Source organism: Mytilus californianus, unplaced genomic scaffold (assembly GCF_021869535.1).
Source record: "Mytilus californianus isolate M0D057914Y unplaced genomic scaffold, xbMytCali1.0.p SCAF_10, whole genome shotgun sequence".
Classification (NCBI taxonomy): Eukaryota; Metazoa; Mollusca; class Bivalvia; order Mytilida; family Mytilidae; genus Mytilus; species Mytilus californianus.
The window spans coordinates 6,245,975-6,259,808 of NW_026262582.1; the positions used below are offsets into that span (position 1 = coordinate 6,245,975).

The 13,834-nt window shown below is 33.4% G+C and overlaps 1 protein-coding gene across 2 annotated transcripts in view; it reads right to left on the reverse strand.

Moving 5' to 3' along the window:
- The window catches only part of LOC127717519 (uncharacterized), a 159,821-nt gene that overhangs the window by 121,145 nt on the left and 24,842 nt on the right, over window positions 1–13,834 (reverse strand). Inside the window, exons 5-7 of one of the 2 annotated variants that reach the window (XM_052223197.1) lie at window positions 12,975–13,031; window positions 9,589–9,881; window positions 7,675–9,244 (exon numbers count right to left, since the gene is read on the reverse strand). The exons of the other annotated variant lie outside the window; for it this stretch is intronic. Of the exons in view, the coding sequence (XP_052079157.1) occupies window positions 9,067–9,244; window positions 9,589–9,881; window positions 12,975–13,031 (528 nt within the window). The 3' untranslated portion in view covers window positions 7,675–9,066. Of the gene's footprint in view, window positions 1–7,674; window positions 9,245–9,588; window positions 9,882–12,974; window positions 13,032–13,834 lie in introns of those variants that run through there. 2 annotated transcript variants of the gene reach the window in all.

A 13,834-nucleotide genomic window follows, 5' to 3' on the forward strand; every position in this document is an offset into this window, starting at 1 on the left:
TTATTGCTTTTTGGTCGGGTTGTTGTCTCTTTGACACATTCCCTATTTCCGTTCTCTATTTTATTGTTTACTTCACTGGGGGTAGCAAAAGGATTATTTTTGTGCAAACTGTTTGCAATTTTTATATCACGCGTTTCGTTCATTAATCACCGTGTTTCATGCAAATTGGTGAAACGGCAACGTACAAGCCTTCGTTTAAATTGTTTTCATTGTAAAATGGCTATCCCGTTCGTTCGATCACATACGTACCCTACTTTACGATCCTTTTCAATACTTGTCAAAAGTAGCACCAGATTATCTTTGACATAAAAAAAAAAACTAAATATATCTTTACAAATAATATAAGTTTTATTATAGGAATCGTTGAAATTAGTGTTTTGTAATTAAAAAAAGTATTTTACAAAACCTGCTGGCAAATATCATTTAGATTTAAACTAATTGAAAATGAATAAAAACAAATTAATGAAAAGATGACAATTGACCTGCAAAACTGCTAACAACAACTGATGTTTATTTGAATTTTGAAACATGCTATGTTTACCCGTAGATATATTTGTTTTAATCTAAATTGCTAGCTTTAATTAAACATTCATTATCAATATCCAATTATTTCAATATATGACACTGTTATGTTATTGAATAGCGTGTTGTTTTTGTGTATCTAAATATTTTTTATCAAGTAAGTTACGCCGCGTTGTTTACATTAAAACCAAACTAAAGTATTGAAAACGGAAATAAAGAGTACTATGTTATACAATGGTGTTTACTTTTTATATTAATTTATCATGTTGATTAAGTGCGCACGGAAGTGTAAATTGGGGCTTTCAAAATGGTTAAAGCATTAGAAACATGTTCAAATTGTACAAGCAATGTTTTCCTAATATATTTTTTTCTTTTCAGCTATGCATTTACTTTGTACTTGCTTAGGTTCAAATGTAAATGTCCTATTGATACACTGTAAATATATATAAAGTGTTCATAAATAGAACACTGATTGAACGCTTTTTTGTAACACTTTTTGAACGTGTAATGGTGTTCCAAATGTTTACACTAGTGTTCATCAATTGAATGTGTGGTGTTCAGTTTTTAATGTTTTTGTGTTTCATTTTTGAACACTTGATGTTACAGTTCTTAACACTTAGTGTTCAACGATTTAACATGTCCGAGTGTTCAAAATCTTAACACGTCGACGCGTTCAACAGCCCTGTAACACTTTTTAAACACATAAAACATGTTCAAGAACAAAAGTGTTAAGATTCAGAACACCTGATGTTCACTTTCAGAACAGTTGACTAAAGTGTTCAAAGTGATGGTGTTAAAATGTGGAACATGTTCTATTTTCAAGCGTACATAATTTTCCATAACTGCTCAACTTAAACTGTTATAAAAACTATATTCAATTCAGGCAAAATATAACAATAAATACATCTTTTAACGAGTAATTCTTTATGTACTCAAATGAGCATATATGAAGGAAAAGTACACCAGATACCTTATGATACAATTATAACAGTCAGTGAAATCACATACCTTATTTTTTTTTAAACTGACTTAAATATATCACAAATAATGATTTTTCCCTACATTATTAGATAGTTACTACATCCTCTGTATCCTAAACAAAACAGCATGTCAATGTGATAAGTAAACAGTTTATAATATAAATATTTGTCACAACGAAAGTTTAAAAAATTGCAAATTCCAACAGTTCTTGTACGATAGCTACTTCCATGACACTGGTGACATCACATACAAAGTACGCTCCACTTTTCGGTGCATCCTTACTTAAAGCTATCAACTGGGTGGCATTTTATTTGTTGTTATCCATTCCAATGTCAAAATCCGCCACAACAAGGAATGTCTATGAGCCTATATATCCTGCAAAATAAGATTTAAATTTTCATAAAGCATCAAATTATGCAATGCTTGTTATGCTTTAATGTTGATATATAATAGAGTACACATTGATATTCTATGGCACTGAAATGCACGTTTTGACATTAAAAATTACAAAAGTCTATTTCTTGACCTAAGGTGAACAGATAGAAATGATACACCCAAATAAGCTATTGGTATACATATGTAGAACTCTAAAGTGCGATGGTACTCTAAAGTGCGATGGTCACGCTAAAGTACGATGGTCTACGCTAAAGTGCGATGGTGTCAGACGCTAAGGTACGATGGTTGTTTTTTTTTAAGTGCGATCAGATATCACGCTAAAGTGCGATGGTATGACACGCTAAAGTCCGATGGTGTAACGGGAATGTGGTTCAGGCAATGGTTTTCGTTTGTTGCTGAGTTCCTATTACATTTTCGTTTATTGTTTTATTTATATATCAAGCCGTAGTCTTTCTCTTTTGAATTGTTTTACACTGGTCATTTTATAACCCTATATAGCTTGTTATGAAGCATGGGCCAAGGCTTTACGTTGACGGCCGTATGATTATTAGTTGCATACATGAACGACATTTGGGGTTGGATTGATAGTTTATACTTCACCTTCTTATTTTTATTTAAAGTACGATAGTTGTCCAAAAGGTGTAATGGTTAAACTGCAGTATAGTTAGTATATCCGGAATTTAGTAGAAGTCGTTTTTTAATAAAAAATAATATGTTGTGTAAGACAATGCTCCGCGTTAAAGGTCATACCTAAAATTGCATACATCAATGACATTAGGTCGTGGATAGAGAGATGTCGTATTGGCAATCATATTTTATAATGATACTACACATCTGTTCGTCAGGTTGCTGTCTAGTTGAAGTATATTCATTATTTAACAGAAATAACAAACCATATTGTAATTTTTTTTATAGAATTATTCAATTAGAAAGTAACTGTTTTGATTAAAGCTCTTTTTACAATTTTACAAATTAAGTTAACCTCTTCAATCTACGACCAAAATAGTTCCAGATTGTGATCATTTGTTTCTCTCTTCTTTCTTTTCTTGTGTAATAAAAATCCTTAATCTGGACAAACAATCTCGTCATAATGCTGTCGAACGTTGCTAACGTCGATACTTTTGGGGAAAAACGCACTTTAGCGTGTTCAAATGATTAGCACAGACCATCGCACTTTAGCGTATCAAACCATCGCACTTTAGCGTAGGCCATCGCACTTTAGCGTAGGCCATCGCACTTTAGCGTGACCATCGCGTTTTAGCGTCCCCATCGCACTTTAGAGTCCTACACATATATTGTCATACCTTTTTTGAAATCTTTCTATTTTTCCACCACTTTGTAGCATGCAGAAATGAACTTCTCGGGATTATTGGGTACCGGTTCTTAATTCAGACATTTTAATCTAACGATTCCTGCAAATAAAAAAAAACGAATGCATTTTCTAAGACTGCTATATGTAGATGTCGAAAATCATCTTTTATTCTGTATAACAGACAGAATGGTTATTCATCAGTTTAGGGAATCATCAGAACAAAGCTGACAGTTATTTATTTTTATATCTAAAGCCAGTTCTTTAATTCGTCTTTTATGTTGAATATTAAAATTTTGGATATAACAGTTATGAATATGTGACACATATAATATATTACGCTGCATGTAATCGTACAAAAACCCGTTTGCGCACCTAATAGTAAATATATATATATATATATATATATCTGGCATGAGAAAATAACAAGGAAGCCATCGAACTATATATGTAGATTATTCTAAGTTACTCACTTCTTTCGTTTTCATGTGGAATAGAAGTCCCTTTTCAGTTCTCTTCTTTATGTGTATCCATTCTTCGTTTAACCGCCTAAATCGTCAGCCGATATCTGTTTCCGGTAGTTGGTATCCTGGTATATTTTTTTAAACACGAGGTGTTCAAAATTTCGAGCGATTCGATGTCAAAATGCATATATGTTATAACGTCAATGTTCACTGACGTCATTTACGCCGATTTACAAATAGTTATGTTAGAATGTATGAATATTACAACTTACACACTGAGGATTAGTAATTACTTAACGATCATTGATTAGTTGTTGTTTGCTCAGCGATCTGTCTTTAATAGTTTCATTCAATTAAATGCAGTCAATAACAGCAACAACAACAACAAACAACAACAATTTTTATTTGTCAATTAAGACGCCCCGCGGAGCAATATTATATTGGTGATTAGTAACTGTGATATTAAATCAAGACACTATGATTAACGCAATTATTAAGAAAGAAATAATAACCTTTAGTTAGTGTTTTACGTAAGTACTAGTATCAAAGAAAGAAATTTTAAACATGACAGATATCGCAAATAGACCCATTGTAAGAGTTGTTGCCTATGATTGTTGAATTTTACCATTTTTTGCTTATATTATAAAAGATATAGAGAAATTAGTAAACATCTTCAGCAAACTAAGGTCTACAACAAGGTTAAACATGGCCGAAATCGTCAATTGAACCCGTTGAGTAGTTATTGCTCTTGTAAAGTTGATTTTACAAATATAGTAATAGATAGAGAGAAACTATAAAGGTAATTACTTTCAGTAATCTATGATCTACACATAAGTTATCAAAGCCGAAATCGTCAATTGACCCCTTTTCTCAATTTTAGGATTTTTGGCAGAAACCATAGAGAGACAATGTAAATAACAAAGGTAAAGCACCATCTACAAATAAGTAAATTTCGACACAAATTGTCAACTAAATTCTTATATCAATTATTGCCCCTGAATAACCATTTTATGATTTTTTTATATAGAAACTATAATAGAAAGAGAGCAACAATATGGCAAAACTATCCGGCTATATATATACAAGCTCTACAAATATGTCAATATGGTCAAGTTCGTCAATTGACCTTAAAGTTTATAGGAATAATTGCCATTCAAAGAAGATTTTACACTATTTTGTGCAGAATCTATAATTAATAGAGAGAAACAGTAAATAGAAAATGCTCAACACTAAAAGATCTATACATATGCATGGCTGAAATTGTCAACTGACTATTTATATGAGTTATATGATTTTATCCATTTTTAGCATTTTTGTAAAAACAAAACCCACTATTAGATCTATGCAAACAAAACTGATTACAATGAATGAAGGTAAAATGAATTGCAAAATAGCAAAATGGCAAATCTTGCAATTGGAGCCTCTTGTGCATACTTTATCAGTGAGACCCTTTTAAATAAGTTTATTCCTGGATACGTTCTATATTTATACTCACAAGCGTACTGTTGTAGACTGTAAATATACCGGACGCCTGACGCGTCCGGACGCGTTCAAAACTTGTTCACCGAATGTTCAATATTTTAACGTCATATATTCATGCTTAGAGACGTGTTCAAAATTTTTACGTATGTGTTCAAAATATTAACACCTGTGTTCAGACGCAGTGAACAACGGTGTTCAAGTTCTGTTCTAAAAATGAAGATAGTCGTTTGTCCGACTTTCTATCCTTCCAATTGGTAAATTCAAAAAGAAATTCTTTAAAAAATATGAATGTATACGCAGGATGTTGATCTTGTGAATTTTTGGTTAATATTTTAGTAATTATGAAATATAAAACTTCCAAGCTGGCATATATATGTATAGTTTATGAATATACAAGTTTTACTTATAAGTGACATAACTATGCATATCAATGAGGCCTGTTATGATAATACCGTAATAAAAATATGTCGATGTTTATCTTATTTTATGATCCGTTCATTTTTTTAACATTACATGTTCAATTAGTGTTCAAATCGCTCGAAATTTTGAACACCTCGTGTTAAAAAAAAATACCAGGATACCAAATACCGGAAACAGATATCGGCTGACGATTTAGGCGGTTAAACGAAGAATGGATACACATAAAGAAGAGAACTGGAGAAGGGACTTCTATTCCACAGGAAAACGAAAGAAGTGAGTAACTTAGAATAATCTACATATATAGTTCGATGGTTTCCTTGTTATTTTTCTCATGCCAGATATATATATATATATATATATATATATATATATATATTTCCTATTAGGTGCGCAAACGGGTTTTTGTACGATTACATGCAGCGTAATATATTATATGTGTCACATATTCATAACTGTTATATCCAAAATTTTAATATTCAACATAAAAGACGAATTAAAGAACTGGCTTTAGATATAAAAATCACAAGGTAACAGTCCACCGAAACACATGGAACCCAACCAGGACACAACATTTAGATTGAATTCCATCGGTCCTTGCGTTCACTCCAACACACAGTGTTTTTTTATGGACTGAGAAGTAACTCGAAAGTGAATAAAACCAACAAACTTCGAATCAAAAACGTTACCACGTGGACACCGAAGAGAGTTTGATATTACTTACTGACAAAATGTCATTAAGGATCACTATGGCACGTTAATGTGTGTCAGTCAAATAAAACATATCACAAAATCTGTAGTTATATCAACAATGTAGCTGATATCATAAAAAGTTAACATTGAGATGTTTACACTACCACCAGTATCACCTCATCATTATGACCTAATATATTACGAAACGAGTGTTTTCAAAGTTATAAATGTGTCTAGATGTTAGCATTTTTCCAATAAAATCTGTCTTAATTATCAAAAATGATGTTTGTTTGCTATAAGAATATTTTCAATCATTCATTCGTTCAATTAAGTGTTAGTTTATTGCTGCGATCTAAATGATACGGCATATATTGTCAATTTGCGTTGTATTATGCGCATAAAAGTGTGACTCTAGCTGTTGTATTGAAAGCATTTAAAGTGGTAGGTGAATCTAAATGTTGCACATTATAACTAGTCTATCTTTCATGAAATGTTTAGATATCATCGAGATCATTTAGACTGCATCTATATATGGTTTTTGTAGAGTTTAGTTGTTGTGTGTTTAGACTCTTGGAGTTCAGCTTGTAAAATCTCATGCACTACATATATTTAACAATTGATTGTTGTAAGCATATCTTTGACTTTCACGAATAAATGGACGAAAATAATGTTGTAATGTTTGTGTTTGTAGTCAGGTGTATACATATTCCTATAAAAAGTACAATTCTGTTCAAGATATGTTTTTGCGACGGCATCCACTAGTAGTACAGAAACTGCTGTCACTTCGTTTCAATGTTTTGGTTTTAGTCAGATGTATAAATATTCCTATAAAAATTACAATTCTGTGCACAATTGTTTTTACGATGGAATCCACTTATAAAAGTGAATAGAATCTGCTTTCACTTCTAGAGCATCGGAGTTATAAGCCCCGGTGTTGAAGTTCTTCGTGAATGTTGATTGGTGATTGAAATCACATGCCACTTGTATATATGTGTGGTGTTTTGTGGACTGCCTTTATTTTGCTGGTCAGGGTATTTATGTTGGGTTTTGGAATACCCTGTTTTGATCCTCTACCTTTTTTGTTAGATTGATATTACTATAATTGTGGATATCTTTTAATGATGGTTTTTTCTGTAACTTAGCACACGGTATGAATTTAATTCGCTTTTGAAGGTCATACGGTGACCTACAGTAACTGTTGTTTACATCCCTGTTCTTATGTCTCTGGTTAATAGTTGTATCATTGGTAATCATAGTTGTTTATTATTGTAGCAGGAACAATTCTGCTGGAGATTCGGGGATGCGGACCACAGCTTGTTCTAGTTTCTGAACTGATTAAACTGAGACGATGGATGCCAAAATGTAAAAGCGCGATCTAAATATCTATGTAAATGAAAACCAAAGACAGCGAACACAATATATAATTTATTCAATAAGTACAACTTTTGTAATGAAATCCAAAAGGTTAAGCAATGGAGCATTCAATGACTTCAATCCGTATTAAGAAGGCATAAATGGCAGATGCACTAACCTTAAAGGGAGGTTTGGATAAGCACAGCTTTCCTAGGTTGGACTGAACATCAGTCCTCAGACAATTCAACATAACAATTCCAAACCAGTTACTAGTATATAAAATATATAAGTTTCTCAAAGAAGGTTATAAATGATTTGCGACGATGCAAATACTAAACTTTAGAATATAAGTAAATATCTTAAACCAATGAATTCAAAATATCAACATCTATTCAATTTAACAAATATATATCGAATAAGCTTCATGTAAATTATCAAATAAAGAAATTTATAGTTTTAAACAAGGGAAATAACAATTACATAATAATACTGTCTGCCATATTATATTACATGACGGCCACAACTATAGCTGGTGGCCTTGTTCAAAGTATCTGTATGACTTGGTTAAGATATCGTATGTTATCGTATTATGCCATTGAACTGAACTTATGTGATTAAAAAAGTGTGGCTGTGTTGAAAAGGGGAAACACAGATTCCTAATGAACAAACGGTTGTATGTTAATCAAAACAACAACCACTAATAAAATTAAAAGCAACAGCATTCACCTATTGGTACCGTCATCTGCATTTGCAGGCGTCACTTATTTAATCAAATACCCCAAAATATATTAAAGAATTAGAAATTGTGTTTGAAAATTATTTAAGAATCTCTTGATATTTAAATGATATGTGTGTGTGTGTTTATTTCAATAGATCGAACCTGTCTTAAAGGATCGCGCTATTAAGGATAACTTTATTCGTAGTCAGAGTAAAAGAGCTTTACAAAGCGATTTCTATAATTGTTAGTTATTTTTGTAAATGCATCCCAAAACTTAACTGATTGATTGGTTAACTGTTGGTGGTTTAAGCCGTTTTCAGCACTGATAGCTGTATCATGGCGGCAAGTTTTTATTGGTGGAGGATGCAGGAGTGCCACAGGAAACAACAACCGATTGTCGGCAGGAAAACTGGCAATTCTAGTGAATTAAGTCTGGAATCGGACGCGCCTACTACCTGCGAGGGTCAAACACACAACTCAAGGTAAGTGATACTTAAGTTAAATGAACTACTCAGACGGCCACCGATTTTGCTTATTATGGGTTATCTATTAGAAATAAAATAATTTGTCTTATATCATCTATTACATGAAAAAATCAACGTATTCAGTGCGATAGAAAGTTGACAAACTATTGCGTTTATTTTCAGGTAAAACATCATCAAGTGATGAACTTGATTCTTTGTGTTTGAGTAAATGTTGTATGATATTTAACATAGATCAGTCAAATCGGGTCATAATGTGTTTTGTTTCCTCAGCAAATTTTCTTTTTTTAGCATTCTTTGAACAGCAGGATTTCTCTCCTGTTGAAGCTGCCCTCTCAGGATAACATTTTCTTTAGAAACTCTAGAAATGGACTCTTTCAACTTTAGATTTTCCAAATAGATTTCATCGTAGTTTTTACCCTGGTATCTGAAATATAATTAAATAGTATAACCAAATATTGCACAGAAACTATAAATTCAGCAATCATCTGCAAGCTCTTAATTCTATAAATTGACCAACCTTCTGGAAGGGTAAAAATTCTTACTCCATAGTTCCTGCTTTAAACGTAACATCTGTCGCCTTTAGTTTACCATTCTATACGAAATTTAAGTAAATTCATTTTGCAATTGCCCGCCAGTCTCAAAATCTAATGCACTCTGGGTAAATATTTTTCAAAATCGTACACCAAAAAGTAAACTTAACTAATTAAAAACCCTGAAACGGTGAACTAGGCACATATTTTTCAGATTTATAACTATTGTAGCTCATACCCTTCCAGCTCTTTTGACAACTTTGAGTTTTCATCGGTTGACTTTGATAACAATTTCTGCATCATTTGAAGTTCTTTCTCCTTCTCTTGTAAAATTTTCTTCAAGTATTGTGCTTGATGGCTGCTGACGGCCGAAGATAATCGTGTACGATCGGAAGTCTTCGGTCTATCGAAACTGAAGTATTTCGATCGTTCTTTGGCTGAGCCGATTGGTTTTGGTGATGTCCATACTGCGCCCTCTGATTTCGTTGTGTCGAATGGTCTGCTGATGAAAGATGGGTTTCGAAGTGTTACCTGTAAATACAAATTACATTTTATAAATTGTAGGCGTTCTAAGTGTTTTTGGCTTATCTCACCAGGAATGATCCAATCCAACATTAAGAAAACCAAAAATCTATAAGTACTTGAATACGTTTTCTGCTCTTTGGTCAGGTCGTTGTCTTTGGAAACATTCCCCGTTTCCATTCTCTGTTCTATGTTATGAGCTATATGACCAAAAGGGACATAAAAAGTAGCCAAATCTATCACAGCCTTCTAAAGGTTGCAGTCTTTTGTTCCAATTGCTATTTTCAAATGTATCAATTGCGCTAAAATACGGAATTATTTTGCGATAAATTACCTGTACACATGTTTTTCATAATTATTTTAATAATTCTTAGTAAACTATGTTTAACTTATCTTTAACAAGAAGAGGAATTTATGTAATAAAGGAGACTATCGTTGCTTAAAAAATTCAAAGAAATGAACAAACTAGAATAAATTATGCCACTTTGTTTAGTCATGAAACAAAGCATTTAGTCTTGAAAAACGTTTCCCAAGAAGTTATCACCGAAGTTGATTTCTTTTTACTTTGTTTGAACACGTTGGCGTAAAATTAGGTGGGTTCACTCCTTAAAATATTTAGTATGCCTTCGGAATATACAAATATTAACAAGCTTGTCATTAACGGCCGGGTACCAGTCTAGTGTTAAATGCAAATCTATGAATTTCAAAAGAGTACAAGAGAAGTGGCAGCATTATACAAAAAGGGAACTCAGCAAAACAGGCTCTTCTCAGAATTATACAAGAGGAGAACTCAGCAAAACAGACCCTTCTAAGAATTATACAAGAGAGGAACTCAGCAAAAGAGACTCTTCTCAAAAGTATACAAGAGGGCAACTCAGCAAAAAAGACTCTTTTCAGAACTATACATTAGGGGAACCCAGCAAAAGTATACAAGAGGGGAACTCAGCAAAAAAGACTCTTTTCAGAACTATACTTTAGGGGAACTCAGCAAAAGAGACTCTTCTCAGAACTATACTTTAGGGGAACTCAGCAAAAGAGACTCTTCCCAGAATTATACAAGAGGGGAACTCAGCAAAACAGACTCTTCGCAGAATTATACAAGAGGGAAACTCAGCAAAAGAGTCTCTTCTCAGAACTATACAAGAGGGGAACTCAGCAAAAGTGACTCTTCACAGAATTAAACAAGATGGGAACTCGGCAAAACAGACTCTTCTCAGAATTATACACGAGGGGAACTCAGCAAAAGAGACTCTTCTCAGAATTATACAAGAGGGGAACTCAGCAAAACAGACTCTTCTCGGAATTATACAAGAGGGGAACTCAGCAAAAGAGACTATTCTCCGAATTATACAAGAGGAGAACTCAGCAAAAGAGACTCTTCTCAGAATTAAACAAGAGGGGAACTCGGCAAAACAGACTCTTCTCGGAATTATCATGAGGGGAACTCAGCAAAAGAGACTCTTCTCAGAATCATACAGGAGGGGAACTCAGCAAAACAGACCCTTCTCAGAATTATACAAGAGGGGATCTCAGCAAAACAGACTCTTCTCAGTACTATACAAGAGGGGAACTCAGCAAAAGAGACTTCTCAGAATTATACAAGAGGAGAACTCGGCAAAACAAACTCTTTCAGAATTATACAAGAGGGGAACTCAGCAAAACAGACTCTTCTCAGAACTATACATTAGGGGAACTCAGCAAAAAGGGGTCTTCTCAGAATTATACATGAGGGGAACTCAGTAAAAGTGACCCTTCTCAAAAGTATACAAGAGGGGAACTCAGCAAAAAAGACTCTTCTCAGAACTATACATTAGGGGAATTCAGCAAAAGAGACTCTTCTCAGAATTATACAAGAGGGGAACTCAGCAAAAGAGACTCTTCTCAGAATTATACAAGAGGGGAACTCAGCAAAGCAGACTCTTCTCGGAATTATACAAGAGGGGAACTCAGCAAAAGAGACTATTCTCCGAATTATACAAGAGGAGAACTCAGCAAAAGAGACTCTTCTCAGAATTAAACAAGAGGGGAACTCGGCAAAACAGACTCTTCTCGGAATTATACAAGAGGGGAACTCAGCAAAAGAGACTCTTCTCAGAATCATACAGGAGGGGAACTCAGCAAAACAGACTCTTCTCAGAATTAAACAAGAGGGGAACTCAGCAAAACAGACTCTTCTCGGAATTATACATGAGGGGAACTCAGCAAAATTCCTCTTCTCAGAATTAAACAAGAGGGGGACTCGACAAAACAGACTTCTTCTCAGAATAATACAAGAGGGGAACTCAGAGACAATGTATGTAGAAATTCAGAAATAATGTTGCATTGTGAGAACGCCACTGAGTTACATTCGAATTGGCCCAGGCGTTTATTGCCAGAGCACTGAGAATGTGCTACATGATTTTCGTGAACGGACGTTGAAAATTGGTTACTGTGAAGATAAGCAAATGTGATGTAAGCAGTCCATTTGGGCCATTCATTTCTAACTTTTAATTTTTGTTTTCTGTATAGTATGCAAATAAGTCTTATCCGTGATATTGTTTACATATCACAGTTTAATAATTCCCTATCCGCTATTCAAGAGATTATGAAATAGTCGTATTTGAAATATATATGACAAGTTTATGCGGTTCTGGTTTGGGATCCTTCATTTCTTTATTCTTCATTGTTTAGGGCATTTAACTCTAGTCCGTATTCCATTTTACCGCTATTCTCTATTCTTTTTATTTCGGCACCCCATTATTCTCTATTTTTTATTGTTTTGGTCTAGTTTTCTCTTTTCTTTATATGTTTTGTCCTGTCTTCTGCTCTTCTCTCTTCTGTAAGGGAGCTACCATTTGATTTTTATGGGAGGGGGACTAGGATGAAATTTGAAAAAAAGGTAGGACAGGAGTTTTGAGTTAAAAAAAGGCAGGTGACAATTTATGTAAAAAAAGTCAGGATAAACTAGAATAGAGTGAAAAATAAAAAGACAGAACAGAGATTACAACTAGAAAAATTCAGGACAAAATTTTTCATCCTAGCCCCCCCCCCCCCCCCCCCCGCCCCATAAAAATCAAATGGTAGCTCCCTAAACCCCATTCAGACACTCGGTTATGACTCTACCTGAATGCTGTCGTCTTTATCAACGTATGTCATCTTTGAGAAACTCATTTTATTCTTCTGAAAAATATTGTTATAATATTCATGCAAATAGAACTACTGTGGATTCATTAATATTCGTTGGATACCAATTTTCGTTGATTTCGAGGGAACATGGGAACCACGAATTTAAATGTTCAACGAATAACAAATTTTCTAAAGGAATGTATGCAGACTTTGACAAAACCACGAAATTAAATATCCACGAATATACAAGTTTTCCTCAAACCATGAAAATTCGTACCCACGAAAATAAATGAATCCACAGTAAATCTATTAATATTCTACGACAGTTTCATATTTCAATAAAAATAAATATGGTATGAACTGTGTTAATTTACAATGAAAGGGAGATTACTCTTTTTTATTAGCATGTTTTTAATTTTAGATCATGGTGGTGAATGTAAAATAGCAAGTTTGAGCTTTTCAAAAAGCTGTGGACTGCTTCGCTCAATCCTAATTTAAAGTAATACGTGTGCATGTGGTTGTTGATTCAGTATTGGAAATGTGGTAATTTTAGATATTGATTGATATAAAATGGATGTCTTAGACTTGGAATATCAATTGTTGTATATATATATTAAGATGAAATTTTCTAAAATTTTAAACTGGCTGTTCAGTGTTATACGTTATACACCCATGCTTTTAAAAAAAATCCGATTTACTTGCTGAAATTTAAAACATTTACAAAACACGACTCTCGAGGTGTGCCTCGCAGGAGGTGTTCCCAGATTGGCAGAAGTTATAAAATACAGATAATGCATTTTTGTAAACATTGTATAGGAACATTGTTTAGCTAAACAAATCGTGCATATTACAGATTA